At 34.2% G+C, this 23,837-nt stretch overlaps 2 protein-coding genes across 8 annotated transcripts in view; one reads left to right on the top strand and one right to left on the bottom strand.

Moving 5' to 3' along the window:
• The window catches only part of LOC138327030 (SH3 domain-containing kinase-binding protein 1-like), a 46,291-nt gene that overhangs the window by 7,177 nt on the left and 15,277 nt on the right, over window positions 1-23,837 (bottom strand). For 2 of the 6 annotated variants that reach the window (XM_069273030.1, XM_069273025.1), the window contains exons 8-13: window positions 16,783-16,967; window positions 15,392-15,445; window positions 10,032-10,188; window positions 9,314-9,487; window positions 8,617-8,720; window positions 3,352-3,381 (exon numbers count right to left, since the gene is read on the bottom strand). In XM_069273030.1, the coding sequence (XP_069129131.1) occupies window positions 3,352-3,381; window positions 8,617-8,720; window positions 9,314-9,487; window positions 10,032-10,188; window positions 15,392-15,445; window positions 16,783-16,967 (704 nt within the window). The remainder of the gene's footprint in view (window positions 1-3,351; window positions 3,382-8,616; window positions 8,721-9,313; window positions 9,488-10,031; window positions 10,189-15,391; window positions 15,446-16,782; window positions 16,968-23,837) is intronic. The other 4 variants (XM_069273033.1, XM_069273038.1, XM_069273045.1 and 1 more) reach the window with 4 other exon arrangements.
• The window catches only part of LOC138327067 (coiled-coil domain-containing protein 83-like), a 35,695-nt gene continuing 25,197 nt past the window's right edge, over window positions 13,340-23,837 (top strand). Inside the window, exons 1-2 of one of the 2 annotated variants that reach the window (XM_069273061.1) lie at window positions 13,341-13,570; window positions 20,208-20,399. The gene's annotated coding sequence lies outside the window, so the exon portion shown is untranslated. Of the gene's footprint in view, window positions 13,571-20,207; window positions 20,400-23,837 lie in introns of both variants that reach the window. The other variant, XM_069273070.1, reaches the window with a different exon arrangement.

The raw sequence follows: 23,837 nt of genomic DNA, 5'->3' as shown, positions 1-23,837 counted from the left end.
AATCCTTGATTAAAGCATCGAGGATATGATGCTTGACGTACGTAGACACCGATGATTGATCATTACAAACATTGTGTTGTGTGTTGCTAACCGAATAAATTGAGATACATTTATTACAATACCGTAATACGTTTCAACATGTGGTAGACAGAATTTGTTTTTGATATTATAAAAGATCAAAATTGCTAATCGATATATGAATAGATACACCGATATATAATTAGCCATGCCTTTGGTTTGATGGTTATGTAATACTGGGACCAGGATGTTGTTTACCTGTACACAACGCCATTCATCGAACTCACCTGTGATTACCTGGCCGCGGACAATTTGCTATTCAGTGGACTAAATCGGGTATTTGGTATTATCTTACTATCAATCAGGTAAGGACAGTGATTTGAAATATGGAAACATCGTACATCTATGCTCTAGGTTTTTTATTGTTACCTCCATTTTTAAAATGAAGATGTAAAAGCAAATGGAAATAAAATATCCCTGATCATACCTAGGAATATAAATTACATATATATATATATATATGTGTGTCGTACACAGGTAAAACAATTATTGAAGTTGACTTATTCAGAAACAAAAATGGTTCTAAGAACTTTTTCAGCTAAAGGTTTAACTTTAAAAATTATTCCAGTCAAGTAATGTAATAACGGAATCTTATAGCAATAGAGCAATCTTCCATAGTTTCTATGGTATTAGTAAGAATTCTATATAGGCATGTATTTTTACCGTTTCGAAACTACATGTACATGTACAGTCAAACAAGAAGGGTTACAGCATTACCACACTAAATATACTTATTTAAATATCACTAAGTATGTTCATATATCACACTATTTAAATCTCGGTATGATATACAAAAGGATCGACAATGAATAGGCTATTTTAAGGATTTAGTATAATTTTGAAATAATGATTTTTTTTTAATCTACACTTATACTGTAATTTAATATCATTGATATATTTCTGCTTTTTAGTAAACTTTCTGGATAAAGTTTCAAAGGCAACAATATAGATATACACATGTACATATTATTTTCGGTATAAGATCGGTACTGTTACAACAATATCACATAATTGACAACCGTCCACATTGCATTTTTACTCAAAAACTGTGCCGTGTTTGCATCGTTATGGCAGAAGTTTGAATTAAAAACATGTATTCTAGATATATCCATGCTTATTTTTGTGATTTTTCTCATAAAAAGATAGTGTTACATTATACTGTTTTTTTTATTACACATCATAATATGCTATCTAAATCTCAGTCCTGACTGATCCGATTTGATATCGCTATCAAATTGGACTGATTATCTAATCTAAAGTTAGATATATTCTTGTTTGAATGTTTGAAATGGTGTAAATGGAATGTTTTGAAACTGAAAATATCTACATCATAAAGCTAGAATAACCATTTACTCGAAAAACTCAAATTGTAGATTGTGTAGCAGTGGACTACTGTGACATCACAAGACCACGTGACCACCTAGCTCATTATCTCTGAACCGTAGTCGACACTACCTGTAAATCACGACCAAAACCAACCGATAGCGCTAAAAGCTAGGCAATTCGTTGGGTGGGACTTAATTTTTCATTCATCCAAAGCAATATACCGACGTATTATCAAAAAAAAATTTTTGGCTGCACAAATCCTTTAATTATGGTTTGAGACACCAAGCTACAGGAATTAATTTTAACCAATATACATTAACATTGAATCTAATAAACCAATTATAGGTGTCAATGTAATGATCCTTGATTTCCAACAGTTCCTGATGACAGATGTATATGCTAGGCCCATCTAAGTCTCCTACCACTGGTATTCTTAGCGCCATTAAAGAAATTCTGTCAAACAGATTAAGATTTTTGGTGCATACTTAAAATTTGGTTTCTATTCAAGATACTATAACCCTCTTATGCATTGCTTATGACAGAATATGTGTAGTAAGGAAATCACCAGAAATCAATTAAAGACATCCATCAAAGTGGAATGAAAATCGCCAATAGAAAGCAGCAAAGCAGAAAGTGCTTTATATTGTCCAAATGGTGAAGGTGGAATCAAAGTTATCATGCATGATAGTCTCAACTTGTTTACAACACTAAATACTCCTTACATTTTCAATTAAATTGTGTAAATTGTGCCAATTTTCATCCTTTTTTTAGTGGAATCACACACTTTGATCAGCTTCAGCATTAAATATAAATCACAAATCTGTAACTCCAACATCCAGAGCATAACATGCTGCTCTAGTTTCTTTAAGAATCTTACCATACATGCATGCTCATTAAAGATTTCTTTGCCATCAAAAACCTAAACACATGCAACATGCTAATCAGAAAATTTATATGAGAGGCTTCAGTAGTTTATGCTACATCAAACCAAGAGAGAAGATAAAGCCCAAAGCCACCCCCCCCCCCCCCACCCCAAAGGATATATATTCATTTCCAGTGCAAAATAAAATGTTTCGTGTATAGGGAATAAAGTCACGAAAGAAAGAGCGATTATATAGGGGTAAATGAAAATGAGATTATAATGAAAGAAAGTAGATATAATTTTAGCGAAAAGTAAACAACTGCTAGTAAACCTTCAGACTACAACTTTATACAGTATATATAAAGAAGATTTTCCTGTTTAACTAATATTTTCCTGTTTAACTAATATTTTATTGGTCATTATCATATCACCAAGGTTGCAATTGATTGTTTTATATTGTATTGTGGTTGATTTGATGTTAATTTCTGGTAAACAGAACAAATTTCTCTCTAAATGTCTGATCACCACTGTCACCAGTGTCTGTAAGTCTACGGGCAGTGAGGGCACAAAACCAAGCATACAAGCATGTCATGTAGAATAGGAATAGTTCATTCACTGTACTGGACATCAAACTAATCATCAAAACAAAAGGCGAAAGTATCCAGGACAACTGTCAACAACTTAGGAACACATAAAACAGTACAGATTCTGAATAATTATATCATGCAAGAATACATATTACACTCTTTTTAACAACACACAATGCTAATGGTTACATTAACCTTTTTCTTTGTGAACAGAAAATATGATAGTCTAACAGAATGTATTATTCAAAAGATAAATATATAACAATTAATAATAACCCCAATATTATTCTACATAATACAGTCACAGGTGGTAGTGTAACTATTGAGATAGCCTGAAAATCAAAATGTTGCTATTCTAATTTAGTAAAGGTAGATTTATCTTAAAATGATCCGATATATTATGGCAAATATACCTCCCATGTCCAGTACAATGAAGTGATCACCGAGAACATTTTATAACACAAACTATGCCTAGCAGCTAAAACATATTAGCAATACCTGAAAAATGCGCATGTTGTTTTTATGCTTCTGCAACCAAAGAAAAATACAGTCATGCACTACAAAAATACAAAGGTCAAACCACATGCCATTAAGGGAACTCAAATCTACTGTACCATTTAAGATTGACCATAAAATTCTTAACATGGTTCAAGACAAAAATTCTATTTTTGTTTTTAATTTGTTAAAGAAAAATATTGTATTTCAATAAACCTTTTTGATAGATATATTATCTGATTTTCATTATCTTGTATAAGAACAAGAGGCCCAAAGGGCCTTAACGGTCATCTGACTACCTTGGCAATAGTAAAATTAATTATATGGTGTCACTTTGTCAGGACCATGTCAGGATCATTTTCAATTTCTTTCAACAAATTTTATTTCAAACAAGAGGCCCAAGGGCCTTAACATATAGGAAATTAATTAGATATAGTGTCATGGTAGCCATCTTCGATTTGTGATCAACCAGAGATGTAACAATATTTTGTTGGGACCATGTCAGGATCATTTCATGCAAGTTTCAGCCAAATTGCAACGGTAAAACTTGATAAGAAGTTCGAAATATGTTTTCAAGATGGCGGTTGTGGCAGCCATCTTGGATTTTGGATCAACCCGAAAAATAACAACACTTTGTTGGGACCATATCAGGATCATTTCATGCAAGCTTCAGCCAAATCGCACTGGTAGAACTTGAGAAGAAGTTCAAAATGTGTTTTCAAGATGACGGCTGTGGCAGCCATCTTGGGTTTCGGATCAACCTAACAAATAACAACACTTTGTCAGGACCATGTCAGGATCATTTCATGCAAGTTTCAGTCAAATCGCACCGGTAGAACTAGAGAAGAAGTTCAAAATGTGTTTTCAAGATGGCGGCTGTGGCAGCCATCTTGGATTTCGGATGGACCTGAAAAATAACAACACTTTGTCGGGACCATGTCAGGATCATTTCATGCAAGTTTCAGCCAAATCGCACTGGTAGAACTTGAGAAGAAGTTCAAAATGTGTTTTCAAGATGGCAGCTGTGGCGGCCATCTTGGATTTCGGATCGAACCGAAAAATAACAACACTTTGCCGGGACCATGTCAGGATCATTTCATGCAAGTTTCAGTCAAATCGCACCGGGAGAACTTGAGAAGAAGTTCGAAATATGTTTTCAAGATGGCGGCTGTGGCGGCCATCTTGGATTTTGGATCAACCCGAAAAATAACAACACTTTGTTGGGACCATATCAGGATCATTTCATGCAAGTTTCAGTCAAATCGCACCAGTAGAACTTGAGAAGAAGTTCAAAATGTGTTTTCAAGATGGCGGCTGTGGCGGCCATCCTGGATTTTGGATCGACCCGAAAAAAACAACACTTTGTTGGGACCATGTCAGGATTATTTCATGCAAGTTTCAGCCAAATCGCACCGGTAGAACTTGAGAAGAAGTTCCAAATGTGTTTTCAAGATGGCGGCCATCTTGGATTTCGGATCGACCCGAAAAATAACAACACTTTGTCGGGACCATGTCAGGATCATTTCATGCAAGTTTCAGTCAAATCGCACCGGTAGAACTTGAGAAGAAGTTCAAAATGTGTTTTCAAGATGGCGGCTGTGGCGGCCATCTTGGATTTCGGATCGACCCGAAAAATAACAACACTTTGTCGGGACCATGTCAGGATCATTTCATGCAAGTTTCAGCCAAATTGCACCGGTAGAACTTGAGAAGAAGTTCAAAATGTGAAAAGTTAACGCACGGCGGACGGCGGACGGCGCACGACGGACGAAACATGATGACTATAGGTCATCCTGACCCTTTGGGTCAGATGACCTAAAAACTACATGTTCACTGTTCCCTCGTATTTCAATGAAGTTTAATTTCTATCACATGCAATGACAATAATTGATATATGATATCTCCAATGGCAGTTAACTCTTTTAAAAATTGTCTGAATAACATTTTAGTTCATGCTTGAATCTAAGTATGTATTATCATACTGACATAAAGTTTAAGAATAATGTGTTGTAAATATGTTTCGGCACTACTCTCCATTTCTGGAATCTAAAACATGGACCTGGCCATATGTGTGATTTTTTTTCTTCAAATTTCCCCCCCATTTTTCTTTTATTTCTCTCTCTTCTTTCATCTAATGGAACACTATATAAATGACTTATCTGTATATCATATACATGTTGCAAATAAGTGATGTAGAAATGAGATCCCTTCAATCAATGAATACACAACAATCAATTTTAATTACAACAAATTACATTCCCTTTTCTTAGAATAAGGTTACAACACTCACATGCAGCCTATATATCATCCAGATCTTGAATAATAATCTCGTTGAAATTTCTAACTACATTTTGTATTACCGGGTACCGATATATTGATATAAGAATGACTCACTAAATAAAGTCCAATTTTCTTGTTATCAACCAATACAACTACATGGAATTCTAACTCATGTTCACAAAGTGTAAAGTTTTAGATTTTGATATTTAAATTATCTTTTTTTTTTCATGCATAAAGCCTTTCATACAGATTCACTTCAAATATTTATCATTATCAATCATATAAAACCCTATGCTAATGGTTATACTAAAGTGACATGGTAAGATTTTGAAATTTATTCAAATTAACAGCTTTCAAACCACACAAAATAAATTTGATTATTTGATAAATTATTGATTTGATATCCGAGTATCATGGATACAATATAAACACAACAAATCATTGCAAAAACTCAATTATGAAGGTTAACACACAGTAATGAAAATTAAAATATAATGAAATAAATCACTAAATGTGTATTAATATTAGGTCTGTATATAAGTAAGTTGGAGTCCCCTTGGTTACAAAGCAAATAGCATCAGTATAATTAATACAGAGTTAATTTTAATGTGCAAAATCTACATAGATTTATTACTGTTACATGTTTACTGGGAGCTGGGTTTAATGAATTAGCTTTTAGCCAAAGTTAAGGTCAGCACTATTTGATGATGATATTACAAAAGTGTATAATGGCCTTTGGACTGCTGTGGTTTTCACAATGCCCAACTAATAAATGTACCAAATTTCTTTCAAATCCCACAATATGGCAATTTTGATGAAACCAAAGCCTCATTTCGGTAGCACTCGGAACTTTTGTTTTTCTTATGAAAGCTATCCCTTCTATTATCACCAATAATTTTAGTAAGAGAACAAAAGGTATTAAACAGCTGGATATGTTTACAGCTACTCAGAAACCATGGTGGCCATGTTTGATTTAGTAAAACAAAAAAAAAAGTGTACAGAGAAACATAATGATTGTGACATAAGTAGTTAAGTGAAGCTGGTTTTATCAAAGCAGGACAGGATAGACAGTTATTTGTAAATATTTTATGGTGCAGGCAAATAAAAGATACTGACAAATCACAATTGACCTATCAGAGCAATATAACAACACTTGTCAAAGACCATGAGACATGTTTTGTTGAAATTGGCAGAAATACACAGCAAAAGCATTGCTGATTAGATTCTTCCTCACATCACATACAGTATAACCCCTCTAACTCGAACCCGGATTCCTCGAAATACCCCCTATTCATCGAACTGGTCGTACAGTCTCGACCGTGTCCCTATATAATCTATGTAACAAAACCCCGGATAGCTCGAACAACTATTCATCGAATACCCCTTATTCCTCGAACAGAAATATGTCCCTGTTTTATCAAATACATAGTATTTACCCATGTATTTGTCGAACTGGTGTTCGCCCCTTGAGATTTTTTACCTGTGTCACACCTGTTTGCACCGACCGACATGCATAATTGATCTCTATCTTGTGTTTACACAGGTAAGCCATTAGGTAATTCAGGGATTAACAGTGTCATTATTACCTACCGACACGATCGCAAGTTGTTGTTTGAAGCTAATTTTATTTGAACATTTAAGAAAAGGATGTTTCTCTCGTTATAATATCTGCTGTAAATATACGAAAATATGGAAATTGTTCATCCGTGTTAATAGAAAGTACGCATTGTGAAATGACAAAAGAGGCGGAAGATATTGCTGACGTCCGCCTAATTAAATAAGTTCATTTAAAAAAAAAATTTCTTTGTTGTTTTCATTCAACAGGCTAACACAATTTTATTTATCAAAAGATGTAAACGATATCAAAGATATGCAAAGTACATTTTATCAGTGCGTTCCGTATCTTTCCCCGTAAATTGTAACTTTACTTGTAACCATATGTAACCTAACGTTACGCTTCATCTATAGATATCGTTTCTTATGTCCGTAATTATGCTGGTTAATAACTTTATTTATTGTGAGTATGTATTTTATAAATGTTTCGCTTACTCTGCTGTGAATGACATTTGATTTAGGGCTGTCGATCGTGACCAACCTCGGATGAGTCGAATACCCAGTTTTCCTCAAACTGGTCCCCTGCTGTTCGAGTTATAGAGGTTTTACTGTACTACATACACTAATGGAAAAATATGTAAATACATCAAATCTGATGAATCTTGATTTCCCTTCAAATCCTAAATTCTCTGGCTTTTGTAAGACAGTGAAAATCATCACCTGAAGCTATAGTTTGCATGAGAAACTTTGATATTACTTGGCACGACAAATGTTAGAAATACTGTACATCAGTATTAACAAACACACTAGAGTGATTCTTCATAAACCAAGGACGAAGGTAAGGCATTGCCAAGGAAGACATGAGATTAACAGATAGAGTGATGGGCATCTTTATCTAGAGTGATAAAGATGAAGGGTCCTCTTCATTAGAGGAAATTTTATACAAGGATTGTACACATACATGTAATAGACTACAGCACATTTCCAGTTCTTATTCTCACTACCACAAAAAGACTTAGAAAACATCATTCAGTATATACTACAACTGATATCATAATTCCAGTTAATGGAGATTTCAATCAGCTCTATACTGAAATCTTCCATGGAGCATTATCATCAAAGTATATAAGATCTTTATTATTTTCTAGACATGCAAAATACATACAGATGCCTTTCAAAAGACAAAACCCAGGGCCAGCCATTTCTCTCAAAGCTTGTGAATTGTCTTGTTTTCTTAGTTATCAAGGTATTAACTGAATTCCTATCTTTGCTTTATTTGTCAATCAATTTATTACATAAAGCACAGTAATATCAATAATTTTTTTCTCTTTTTTTCTTGTTTGTTCAAAGATGCTTTATCTACAGTTATTCACAAACTTTGACACAGCTGGTCCAGATGTGAGGCTGAGCAATGGTTAGAGATCGGGGACTCACATTATGGAACATTACTTGTGAAGGTGGTCGTTTGCTTGGACCCTTCGCTCGGCTGGCGGTCAGGTGGGTCAATCTGTCTGATGTTTGCAAGTTGTCAAATGAATCTGAAACAGCAATATATCTCAAATGCAAAATCACAAAAATTCCTACAGGAAACACTGAACTTCACATCAACAATCATCATACAATATGATTAAGAATTAGTATTTTTTTAAAGTTACTTCCATTTCTAAATTCCATCTGAAGTAACAAATTAGAACATTAATTTCTATTACAACGCATAAGACATATATGAAGACCCGATACAACAATATGATTCATGAGAAATCACATCCTTGATATTCCAGGGTTTCAATCCCAGTCCTGGAAAATTTTAAAGCAAAACTGAAGGCTTTTTGTGCGAACAAAGATGAGAATGTAGTTTAGTCCTGGTTGACTGTGTGGCTTTGAAGTCACTGTCTCTGGAATATTTAAAGGAAGTCTCTGATCTGTGATTGGTCAGTGCTTTTCTCCTGAGCAGCGTTCAGTTTTGCTATAAAATTTCCCCAGAGGTGGATATTATGACATCGATAGTAACCCCTAGAGTATTGAGAATGGAGAAAACAGTGAGCTAAACATGTGGATCCTAAAACAATTTGTGGTATACTAATACATGTACATGTTATACCATTCATTTTGGATGTGACCCTGATCTTACCACCGCTTGTCTCTTTCTTCTCCTCCTTAATATGTACAGGTTTGGGCTCCTCCTTAGGAACAGACACTGATGGTTTGGGCTCAGCAGGCTTGGGTTGCATGGGTTTTCTTCCAACCGGAGGTGGAACACTGGGCTTCTTGGAAGATATGGATGGGGGGTGGTGCTTCTCTGTCTCTGTAATGGTATATTGATATAAGTTATGGACAGTGTAACCAGATAAATAATCTTGTGACGATCAGCAATTATTCAGGATTTTGTAGAAGTAGCCAGAATGCTAATTTTGTTGAGTCCCAGAACAAGAAGTTGCAAGTGTATTCTTAAACTTTTGATGAGTTCCGCAGTAAAAACTGAGTCCTGTAAATCACTAGGTGACTACCTAGGTAATATGACAGCTATATTTTTCCAATTGGTATTCATAAAAGGCAGGGACAAGCAAAAGGATAACATATCAAAACATCTCAAGAAATGTAAAATTTTACTCCTGGTATGTTATCATATTGAATGAGTTTACAACATGATTATCATAATTACGTTTAAAAAATTGATTGGTTTGTTGATTGAATCATTGAATAATGATGTGCTCTATAGTGGGTTCTCTAATTACACTTGTAGAGTTAACTGTAATGATCTAGTGGTGTGTGCAGCTTTGGATTAGGATTACTGCATGTGCATGTTAATCTGATAGGGACTGTATTCAGCCTAGAGTCAATATACTAACCTTTTTTAATCTTTTCGATACTAGTTGGTTCTGGGGGGAGAGGCTTGTCATGTTTGTCATGTTTCTCATGCTTCACTGCATCAGAAACTGGTGCCTTTTCTGGAAGTTTTGGAGCCTGCTTTGTGGACCCTGGGGGTGGAGGCTTCTTGGGACGTGGCTAAAACATAGACAAGGGTAAAGGTCAACTATTTGGGTTTAACTGAGACAAAGTGGTACATGTGCCTGAAGTTCTGAAGGTAAATAAAGTATTCTCATTTTGTATAGTAAGAGCAACATAAAACATGCCAAAAAAACAGCCAAGTTCACAGCCAGCCTAAAATTATTGCCAGGCTAACACTGAAATATTTCACAGAAACTTGTGAAGGCCACAATTGTGAATTCACAGGGTGAATGTAATGAGGATGTTCACACAAAAATCAATGGGGTGTACATGCCTGGTGAAACTAAGAATTACCCTTAAAGCTTCCTACTAATGGCAATTTTAGTTTTTCTGAAATCTATGCTAATATTTTGAGTTAACTGAAATTTCTTATTAACAGATATTGATGAAAATCTAGCAACATGAAAAGGGAGAACATGAAAAGAGAGGTTAATTACCCATCAAAATATTGATTATCTTGTAGTTCTATCCGGAACATAAAAAAGTGCTCTTGATAAATCACGACACATACCCAGTTGGTCTTGGCTGCCTTCAGTACACAGAAAGTTTTTCATATTGCGCTTTTGTGCAATCAATTGTCCCTATCTGTGTTTAATCATCATCAACAACCAAAATAACAATGGAGTGTACACCCAAGATTATTCTTGCTGTAATGCTACATATTCAAAAGGTATGAAGAAAACAAACTGTCAATAACACCATTTCAGTGCCCACCCATTCCAGGGTAATTACCATTTATCTACAGACTTACTGTTGTGCCCTATATCATAATGAAAAGTAAAAGTCAAAATCATTTCAAAACATCAGTATAGGGTAAAATCATTGACACAATTTAACAGAAATATATATATATAATCTAAATACATCAACAGAGTCAGAGAGGGGTGCTTATCAATGCAAATATGGTAATTAAACAGACAACCTTTAATGAGAAAGTAGGCATATTCAAATTGAGTAACATTTCATCATTAATGCCTATATAGAGGTAAGAGATACAACCGGTCTGGAAGGTGACGGGCTGGATTCATCACTGGACATTGTTATATTCTTGTTGATCCAAAAGCATTCCTCAAGGTGTCTCTATAAATGGAGGCTAACACATATTGATGCCATACATCACAGGTCAATTACTAGGAACCCTTGGAATCCAATAGATCACTTCCTGGTGACTTTGTCTCCGGCTTGCTAGAGCGACGTATACACAGATCCTCACACTAAACAGTCTTGAGCCGTCTCCTGACACTCATGGGCCCCCAGCAATGCTAATTCTGGCCGGCTCTACACATGGAATAAACTAATTCTAACTGAATATAGCCTGGAGAGTGAATCATTTCTGTCTTCTGACTCCTACAATCTGATCATGACAACATGCCTCAGTCAAATCATTATCAAACTCTCCTGATTGGCAGTAGTTTTTCTTGTTCATACTTTAGGTTCCATAATATATGAACACCATCAACTTTTTGGAATCAACTGTCTAATTATAAAAGGCAGCGAACAAACTTCTTGAAATAGTCTCCCAACTTGAGTCTTCGGTGTTTTAAACTTGAAAGAGCACAGATCTACATTCTATAGAGTCGACAACACTAATCCTGTGACATCATACCACAGCTAACAGTACGTATACTCTGCACACCACAATCTTAGTTAAGCTCCGATATCACATTCAAACAGGAACAAAATCCACAACTGTATCCTTTATCATCACCTCTCATTTTCCTGATAGAGATTTAGACAATTGAGACAGTGTCACTCCCCCTTTACATATATTTGTCCTCTGGTCCGGATAAGCCTGCAGCAATTAGGCTGTACACCTAACTACTTGAATGTATACATGTACAGTGAAATGTAGGCCAGGCTGATGCAGGACAGCCCAGTAGATACAATATGGTCTTTATTAAAACACTTGTTTAGACTAACTCTAGCATGATGGGTCAAAGGTTAATCAAATACCCTCCTCCCCCAACACTCAGGGATGTCCATGTTATACACATATACAATGTATATATATCATTCATCATTTATATCATGCCACTTCCCTATTATGACTATAATAGGACTGGTACTTAATTGCTATAATTATGAACCATAGAGTTGTTTTTTTTTCGATAAGAAATTTTAATGAAAACTGCTAGAGTTTGTGTAACTATGTTTAAAGAGCATAAATTATTAAGGGGGAGATAACTACATATGTCTTATTACTAAATACATTAATAGAAACATGAAGACAACAATCAAATCAAGAAAGATTGATAGTATCTGTCACCTAGCTAACAATTGAGAAATTGTTTGTCAACAAATCCTTATTCATTATCTAATTTTACAAACATCAAACACTTTTAATTATATACATAGTACATCAGGTATATCCCATATATTCCAAAAATATTGTATATGAAGTTATCTACTAATTTTAAAGTACATCAATTATTAAAAGTGATTAAATTTACACATTCATACACAACAATCTTCTGAAAATTTAACAACCAATTAATATTTTTTTTTTTAAATCAACTCGTCTATGTAAGTGATTGACATACCAAATTATAAATGATAAGCATCCTTTCACGTAACTTACAGCACAACAAATAATGCAATCTAATAATATCACGCAACAATGAAGCAGGTAATTTGCATGCAATATTATAGCTATTAGAGGAACACATCTACAACAACGTAAGTTTAACATGCTAATCCTGTAGAACAAGGGAGATAGACCAGAAACATTTTATGATTTCAAAGATTCAAATATTTATACATTAATATAACAGGCTGATATGTATGAAATATGACATATAATATAAAGATTTTTAAGATCCTGACCCCAATATATAATCAATCTCACAATCCAAATACTCAAATATAGCCAAGGTCCCACTAACTCTGATTATGATGTAACCAGCTTGATCATAGTAGAATTTGATAATAACATTGTTTGGTACAATAAGATTTTTTTTCACACTTACTCCATACCATTAATGACATCTAGCTACACATGAAGTAACTAGAGATCCTAGTGATACTTAAATGCTAGGGAATAAATCTCCTATATACTTGAGCATCTCTCATTGCCTATCATATGGTGACATGGACTTTGGACATCAACAATTATATAGCCTCCCCCATAGTTTACATTAAATCCAATGAAATTTCAAGGAGAGAGTGTAGATCACTATAGTATGGACTATACATCATCTGAAATAGAACAACTATTTAAACAAAAGTTCACACTACAGCTTTATAAGTGTTCTCAGAAGTCCATGTATTTGTGACCAGGAGAACTACATGTGATTCATATAACCTTTTGTGTGATGATATAGGGGTCTGTGATAAAGTTACTCACATTATTCTTACAGCAGAACCCACCCAAGAATTTAAGGTAAGCTGTCTAAAATCCTGCTTTTTCACCATGATATTGTAAACTGCATTTCTTTGTAGATTACTTCTGTAGATCACTATCATGTTATATGTATATTTATATAGATTTACAATAATTATAAGATAATTAAAAGTAGGCTGTAGAGTAGATGCATGTCACAATATTCACAAGAAAATAATAAAGAGGTAAGATATAGGCACAATGCTACAATAGGTATCACCCAGGTATGTAAGACTTGAGTCATTTACTCAAAGAATTTTGTAGAGAGCCATAGAATTCCAGATAGTATAATGTCTTTGTGCTACTTACTTTTTTGCAATACTGTAGATTGAAATGACACCTGAACATTTTAGATATCTGATTGACATAACTAGGGATGGGATTATCACAACATGCCGTCTTAAAATAAGACTTTGAGGTTACATCTATAAGGGAAATTATTGGAAAGACAGAATACCTGAAAGTGGAAACACCAGTGAAGATAAGAAAATATCTTCTTGAAGCACACGACACCAAACAATACTAAAATAGGTCTCAATTGAGTCTGCCTACATCTAAATCATGGGATATTATCATTGTGTTATTGTGTAATTCTGCCTAAATCATGGCATATTGCCACTAACTATTATTGTAACACAAAATATAACAATGTATGAGTCTGACTAAATTATGGTAATTTGTCAAATTATGTGCAAATTACATACCACTATATTTAGTACACATCTACATAGCTACCCAGGTCACAACTATCTAGTTGTACTACACTTAGAACTACATATAAATGTCCAGATGACATGAATCTTAGTCTTTAAAAGTAATCCAACACATTTACAAGCAAATTACAGCATTATTGATCCCTTTTCTCTGAAAATTACTCAATATATATATTTCTTATAATAATTAATACTAAGAAGGTTATTTTGTTTGGTCCTAAATTTTCCAAAAGCTTACATATGTTACAGCATTTTATTCTGGTTAATCATTGTCCCATGATTCCATTGTTAATACTTATCATGTTAAGGTTAATACATATTATAAACCATTAACATGCTTTTATTATGTACATGTGACCTTTAGTTAGGGTCAGCAATTGCTTTTGACATTTGTTGGCTAGGTTAATTGAGAATGCCACTGACCTTTGTTGCTGTCAACATCGATTAGTTCTTATCTTTGCTGTCTTTGACCTTTGTTAGGGACAGTGAGTGCCTTTGACCTTTAGTTAGGGACAGTGAATGCCTTTCACCTTTAGTTAGGGACAGTGAGTGCCTTTGACCTTTGCTAGGGACAGTGAATGCCTTTGACCTTAAGTTAGGGACAGTGAGTGCCTTTGACCTTTAGTTAGGGACAGTGAGTGCCTTTGACCTTTGCTAGGGACAGTGAGTGCTTTTGACCTTTGCTAGGGAGAGTGAGTGCCTCTGACCATTGCTAGCTAGGGACAGTGAGTACCTTTGACCTTTGGACAATAAGTGCCTTTGACCTTTGTTAGGGACAGTGAGTACCTTTGACCTTTGCTATGAATAGTGAGTGCCTTTGACCTTTGCTATGAACAGTGAGTGCCTTTGACCTTTGTAAGCACAACAAGTGTATTTGACCTTTCATTTCATTTCAACATATTTTATTGATAACAGGCATGCCTATATAAGTCTTTTCAGGTAAGGCAAGGCACAAGTGACATCTAACATTTGCTAGAGTAACTTTTAAGTGCTATAAGAATGTTTAAAAAGTCCAGGATATGTGCCTGGGTGAAATTCCGGTAATAATGGATGTTACAAAATCAAGTCAGACATGGAATATAACACAGAAAACGTAAAATAAACATACTTGTGGTGGCATTTGGTTGTGATGCACTGAAGATGGCTTTGAGATGCTGCCAGACTGAAATATTAAACCATTGACAAACGATATAACCCTCCAATTTCCATTACCTGGTAACTTCATACCCATTTTTGCCAATTAAGCAAAAGTCCGACCAATCTATGTATTCAATAGCGAAAAGTCCACAATTATTTTAATTTTTCTAAATTCATATTGACCACATATATCTAACAATATAGTGTTAGATTTATGTGTTTTTACATCTCCCTCAAATGCCATTCTTCATGATAAAATATGGACACACCAAAACATAACTGCAAACCAGTGTAATAATGGTTGTGACTTTTCTCCAAATCAAAACTGATGTTTTTATAAAGTACATCATTCAGAAGTGAGGTGAAAATGCACAGCAATTTGATAACATCAAACTTTTATCATCATAAGCATGCTTACATGTGGGAGTTATTAAAAAAAATCATGACTTTCAAAAGCAAAGATTCATTCAAAAGGGTATATTTTGGCTTGCAAAAGCAAAGTTTCATTAGATTCATAAGGCTATATTTTAGCTGTCAAAAGCAAACTTTCATTCATATAGATCTGATACCATCTGTCACATTTCTGACATCAGAAGACATTATGTTATAATCAATTGTGATTTCAAACAAATTTAGTAAGCTATATAAAACAATGAAACTGATGCAATTTTTTTTTACCTTACATGAATATATCATTGTCTAAGATAACTTTGAACTTTGTACAATACATGCACATTCTTTTCTTAAACAGGTTTTACTTTACCATCAATAATTTGTTGAAGAATATATCATGAAGCTACCATTGTAGATAACAAGCAGTAAACATATTCAAATAATTAAAATATACTATTAACTTCCAGTCACTTCAAACTGTTGAATAGATATGTTTGAAAAATAATTTTGACATCAATGTTATGAAAATAAGACATGAGATTGATGAGAAACACTATATTCCATATTTGACAGCCATGGCATGAAAATTAAAGTCATTATCTAAGATGGTTTCCAACTTCTTTTTTTGAATTTTCTTTATATTATTTGATATTTCATTGTAACTGACTTAAGATGAACACATACAGCAAACAATTTAAGCCAAATTAGCAACCTGTTATATGACGCCTCAAAGCTAACCCATGATTTAAGTATAGCTTGGTTCATGACAGCATTAGATTTTAGCGCTACTAATAAACACAAATAGCCCTATACTTGTCCCTTGTGCGACCATGTTAATCCACACAAACATTTCCCCCTGAACAATAACCCTATCTATCATAAACACTGGCCTATTTAGTACAAGTTAAAACATTTGAGGTGTTATGTTATACATGTACATGGTTCGTGGGTAAAAACAAATCTACTAACCTCCTCTACTGGTAGATCCTCCACAAAGTTATCAGGAAATACACCAACTCGCCCGTTGACTTCACCCTTCCACCATCCCGCATCCTCTAATTCCCTGTCGAGGATGGTGATTATCTCCCCTTCCTTTAGAGTTAGCTCATCATCATTGTCAGCTGTGTAAGAATAGCGCACCACTGCCCTTTCAACTGCAATAAACAAATTATTGATATGAAGCTCTGTTGACACATATATCCTGACTTAAGATAAAATATATATAAGATTTTAGATAATATTATATAAAGATAACATGATTTACTTCAAATTTATATTTCTAATCATTATATCATTACAGTAAATGTCTACATAACTTGCAATTGGCATTGCTGTAATAACAATCGTTCTGCAAAAAGCCTATACACAAGTACCCCAGTAACAATTACTGGGAGCTGGACTGGTATATCTTCAAACTAACAATAGGTTCACAATATTATTCATCAAGAGAACGAAAATACCAAGGCAAAAATATTTGTACAGTCATCAATTATACAGATATCCAATAATACCTGGATTGATAGCTAGCTACATGGTATACAGCTCATTTGAGCCCTTATATTACCGAGTCAGTAACCCAATCACAGGTAGTAATTCAATCCAATATTACAAATTATACAAAACTTAATGATCGCTGACTCAGTAACTCAATTTCTAAAATCATAACTCAAAACAGAATTGTACACAATTTATTAGTAGGTATTAAATAACATTATAACAAAATAAAACAAACAGGGAATCTGTAACATCATGCAAGAAAAAAAAAATGGAAATTCTATTACACATAATATCATTGATGCTAGTATGGTTTTATTAGACAACACTCATTCAATTTACATGTCAGCTCAGTTTAATGGCCACCTGCTTAATAAGTCTACTTTTTTGAGATTACAAATATCAATTTTAACACAATTTGACCTTTTTGACCTTTACTAATAATAGATGAAACTTAAAAAGGTCTCTACACATCAAATCTACTCATGCATAGCTTTTCTAAACTAATCTGAAGTGAGATTCAGTCACAATGAAAATTTGACCCGTGTGTAAATATCATTAATAAGACCAGTCACCCTGTCTCTTTGACGTTCCTTATAGACAGGTTGTACAATTATTTACAGGACAAGCTATTATGTTAACATGCCTCTACAGTATGTAAGTAAATCAATAACGATATGGAATCTGTACACAGAGGTGACTAACAGAGCTTAGTGTATTCCAAGTAAATACCACAACAGAAAAATGAACCAGTGCTATCAACTAGCATTAACAAGGAAGTCCTAGTATGCACCTTAAATACACCATAGTGACTTTTATAATAACTGAATATACAAAAAATGTAGTAATTTAAGAAATTATTCAACCGAAAGTTTTTTTCTTTGAGTATTAAGACATGTTAAAGTTACCCAAAACCCCCAAAATAAATACCAGTATATAAACTTCAAATGCTGGTGTCTCTATGTTAAACCTTAACCGGGCAGTATATATGGTAGAATTTGGGGGCAGCACATTAGAGACAAGACAGAAATGATGGTATAAAGATTTGTGTATGTTTTGAGGTGTACAAGCCAGTATTGAACGAGAGAGAGAGAGAGAAGAGGTGGTATAGCCTGATAAGCCCCCTAGCTGGGGAACTCCTATAATGAATTAGGAATATTGATCAAACACATCTACGAAACACTTCTCCCAACATCTGAGTAAAGCTATTTTCCTACACACACTACTGCACTTTTTAATCAAGTTTATTTTGACATGAATAGGATATACTGCCTGTATGTTTAATCAAGATGTTAGTTTATTTAGGTCAAAGTAAATTGACAGAAAGAGAAGCAGGAAGTCACCTATCTACATAGGACATTCCTAGTACAGCTCTTAAAACAGAATGTACATTAGAATTGCATGTATATTAACAGCAAACTTACATTAGCTAAGTGACTTTACAAAAATAAGAGTCTCATCATTTACATTTATATTTTCACAGTACTACGCAAGTGAAATATGAAACTTGATGTTGAATATGACAGAATGATTACTGGCAAATCAATGATGACTTGTCTGGAATCAAAGATGCAGGTATACATACATGTACTAGAAACAAAATCACTACATCTGATTCATTAGTTTTCAGCATTGTTAGATTTCAAAAATAACAACAATGTAAGTTTTAGAGCTATGTGAGGAAATCCTATCTCATATTTGTATTTATTTAATGTAAGGTTTTGAGACACTCACAATGGCTGTCAATAATGAAAATTTCAACGACCCAATATAGATAAGAACAATATGAGGCCAAGTACCACTTTCTGAGGATATTATAAAGTTGAACTGAATAAATACAAAATGTGTATGAAACAAGAACTGTAGTAAATGATAAACATAACAATAAACATGTAACTTCACTTACCATTTCTAGACCGGGGGCGGGGCTTTACCTCCATGATTATCACATAAGCATAAACCTACACAGGTGTGTATAAATATCCTGGTACAGGTAAAATCTATGTACACTATAGGTTAGATACAGTCAGTCTAGTACAACAAACTATTTAGACTGGAATATATATGGTCCTCTAACAAGACCTCACAGTAGACGGGTCTACCAACACACAGTAATACAGTATCTGAAAATCACACTGTGCTACTAATATAATCAATGAAGATATCTAGGTAGCAGATGCTGCCCACTCGAGTATTGTGTTCAATATTCCAGTGGGGTAGGCTATTGTTTCTATAGCTGTCGATGAACATCAATTAAGCACTGGTCTGGCCAGCTAGCCTCTCTCTTCTGTACAGATGTTCACTTTTTTTCTATAGGAAAGACAGCAAGGCCAATTGTTTGGCTAGTAATTCCAGTCTCTAAGGACAAGGCTTCATTCTCTTGGACATTAAACCACCATCAATAGTAGGACTAAATTTCCTTCGACTTTTCCAAGATAAAATTTTCTCTATGGACAGTCCAGTAGCAGGCTTTGTCCCAGAAATAGATCTATTGTTGCTGCACTCCAACATTCAAATCTCTGGACCTGTTTCTCACTTCCTCTTGCTTTCCGTTCTGATCAGTTTCTTGTAGTATACTATTCTGTTTTGACATTCTGGCCTGTCTTCACTGTTACAAAAGTATATCCATCCAATTGCAGAATTGATCTATAACCTGCTAATGACCACAGCATGTACATTTGTCTTGCTCTAGTTATACCCAACTCTGTGTATGTTTGCTCAAGCCTGGCCAGTTTATTTATCATCATATTCATGACAATGAAACCTAATGGCCCTCAAGATTTAATTTCCCTTTTATTATTTTATAACCTTCACTTTATTTCCGTATTTACATATCATATGAAAATACTTAAGAAAGTACTTTTGTAAATTTTTTATATATTAGCTTTCTTTATTTCCAGGAAGGAGAACAAATTACAAGTTATGATATGGTCAGGGTCATCTGTATTCATGCATCCATAGGTCAGGAAATAAAACTGCGTTCAACAGTCTGGTTTCCTGTTTGACATTTATACAGGAAATTCAACGCTGCATGATGGTACAGGAATTGTCACTAGCTAAATATGCAGAATCCGTCAAATCCTGCAGTCCAAGTAAGTAATCTTATGGAAAAATAAATAATGCATGCCGCTAATTAATCACTTTGACAGTATTCGATTTAAATATGTACAATACAAAATCTCTCTTTTAAATTTATGAATAGAGTGACATATTTATCAATATTGTTGAAGATACATGAGAAGTGTACAGAGAAAGATATACAAGTGAAAGCACAAGTAAGATTCCACAACATCAACATGAAGTGATTGTATGTTAGCTAGAATGTGTTTGTACAATGTAAAGGTGAGGGTGTGGTTACACATGTACATATGTAAATTTCTTAACTTTATAACATGGCCTAATAAATCGCCTCAACCTGTGTAGAGAGATGATATAAACTCTGTCCTGTTATAGTGTCACACTCGGGTATACATTGTATATAACAGTACTCTATAACCCTGTAAACTATCTATATCATCCCATATAAACTGTTGTCTCTATACTAGGGTCATCCTAAAGAATGTCTCAGTCCCTTAGTTACAAGTGTAATGAGTCATGGAATGTGTAATTTAATTCAGTTTTTATTACAAGGACATAACAGAACTCTGCATAATCTATACTGCATACAGTTGAGTATTAAGCAAACCCTCCTCAATATCCCCAGATAAAATATATTGCTCAATCATCTTGATGAAATATCAATATAACTGGAACTTCAGTTTTAGTCCCAAAAATACCCGAAACAGTTTAAATCATGTTTTTAATCTCTATCCATGTTATCTGACTGCAGCAGATGCAAAGAGCAACTTGAGTTTCAATTCAATATTGGATGTGATTAACTTTGTCAAAGTGTAATGAAAATTGTCAATATTATATTTTTTTTTAACTATTTAAATCATTGCCTTTGATAAGTTATTCAATTTCTGGTACGTGAACCACTTATACTATTAATAAAACCAAGAAGATTGGTCATCGTAAAATGATTTTAATTGAATATAAACTGTCTTATTTTTTGTCAAAGTAAAAATAGACTTTTGTTTTAACACAGACAAACACTTAAAATTAAACTATAAAACTTAAACCAACAATTTTATCACTGGTCCAACTAGCAACATCGCATTTACACAGAAAGCAAGAAGGACATGATTATCAAAAAAAATGTTTTTCACGTCATAATAAAAACTAAATTTCTGATCTGTAATAATTCTATATAACATTTAAATTTTTTTTATAATAAGCTAGAAACTATGTACACGTAAATCAAATACAGAAGCTATATATATATTATAGGTGTATCACTTAAATGTTTTAAACTCTGAAATATGACAAGTTGAAGTCAACCATAAAATACAGCAAAGAGAAAAACATTAAAGAAATAGGCATGCATTGTGATCATTGCTATAACATTGACATGAAAATGATATTCATACACCTGTAAACGATTACAAAACCTGATAATAGTACAAGATAATAGAAGTTATCATGATTCAGTGATAGGTGCTACACCAGATAATCCATAAATAAGTATTACTCGGTAAGATAAATTAAAATAAATGCATTGTTAGATAAAAAGTGACAATAATCTTATCATTCATATCAATGTGGTGATGTTTACTTGACATAGATTATTATATATGAAGTATATGTACGATAATATTTAAGCCAAACATTGATAACTAATGATAAATAAGAACACGCTGCATTGTCTGGAGTTTGTGAATCAGAATATTTGACTTTACACATCATGGTTTGTTCAACATAGTTTAAAAGCTTACTCAACCAAACATCCACTTAAATTTGCCAATATAATGAAAAAGATTATAAAAGCACTGAAAATATATATGTTATGATGAGATAAGAGGTTATTCATTGAATACTTATATGCATTCATTGTTTGGATTCACTCATGAATGGTAATAGATGTTCATTTCATTGAAGATCACACATAAATATTATATTCAGGTTCATCATCCTGTTCCAGTTGAATTATTTTAGAATTTTACATTGCTAAATTTTACAAATTCAAAAGGCGATACAAGTTACATTGCAAAAATAAACCCATTAATAACCACACATTTTCAATCTAGAGACTACAGATCATTAATTGCCATATATTTCATGCTGCTTAGGCTCACCCCTTACACATCAAAGTTAGCACACCGTGCAAGTGGTCATAAATGTTACCCGAGCTTGTGTCCATAGTTCATGTCCGCAACTCACATGTGAACAAGAATGTTTTCTAGAGTTCTACACTTGTGTAACCAGAGTTCACACATTATATCTTATGAATACAGTTCACACGGGATTCAAGTTGTGTTTTAAACAAGTCTGAGAGAGAGTTCACAAACTCAAGATCAGATGTTGATATGTTCATAAATGCATGCATGCAAGTGACAAGGGAAATTATTCCTCATCAGTTTTCTAGAGTTCACAACTTCACACAATTATTTCATTAATGCAATTCACATCTTATCGTGAATTCCATTGTGTTTTCCAAATTGAATGTAAATTAACCTATGTTTTCCAGATTTCACATATTGATGTATAATTTTATGAAAGAAGCTTGCATGTGAATTAAGCTATGTCTTCTTGAGTTCACACATTGTTAAGGACATTTCATCAATTCAGTTCAAATGCATATTAAGTCACATTTTCACACATTAATGGTGCTGGAGGAGTTATCTGGACTGGAGCCAAATGACAACAGAAGACCGCTATCACTAAGTCCATCCTCTGCTAACGGTTCTGGTCCGACAAAGCTGTAGCTAGAGCGTCCTCTATCTTCTTGTTCCATTGGTCCCTGTTCTTCTAATGTAGGTAGAGCGCATGCCCCTTTTGTGGTACCCTCATGGTGAGCAGGAGTGCTATGCATGTAATCACTCATGAAGGAAGGGATCCTCTCGGTGTCTGATCCATACATAAGGTACGATTCGTCACACTTCGTGCTGTCCTGGAAACTTGGGATATCTAACCCTGATGAATCATTGGATGACCGATCTAAAGAATACTCCACCTCAATGACTTCCTCAATTTCCTCGCTCTCGTCTACGGAGGCAGCATCCTTGTCTGTGACTTTGTGACTTTCTTCCTCGCTGTCCGAGCTCTCGAAAGTATCCTCATAGTCATAAAGTCCCTCAGCACTGCTGCTCAGATTGGATGATGCTACCTCCTTCTCCAATGAAACTGGACTTGACTCCTCCACAGTACTAGCCTTAGTATCTTCTCCAACAAAAGTAAAACTTGGATACCTTTCCACATTTTCATTTGCTGACACGTTACGAGGGGTGGTCTCTGGTGTTAGTTGTGGAGTATTCTGTGGAGTGTCTTTCAGCTCAGGAGAGCCCAGTTCCTCCTTAAATTTCTTTTCAAGACTCAAAACATACTCCAGTGATAGGTTGCTAGTATCGGACTGATAGTTGTATTCTGTTGACAGTTCATCCCCTTGTCCATGAGGGACATTCTGTGGTTTATATAGGGAGTCATCCTTATAC

This window comes from Argopecten irradians, chromosome 1 (assembly GCF_041381155.1).
Source record: "Argopecten irradians isolate NY chromosome 1, Ai_NY, whole genome shotgun sequence".
NCBI classification, from domain to species: domain Eukaryota; kingdom Metazoa; phylum Mollusca; class Bivalvia; order Pectinida; family Pectinidae; genus Argopecten; species Argopecten irradians.
Note: the sequence above shows the minus strand (reverse complement) of the source record. Positions and strands in the feature narration are given on the sequence as shown.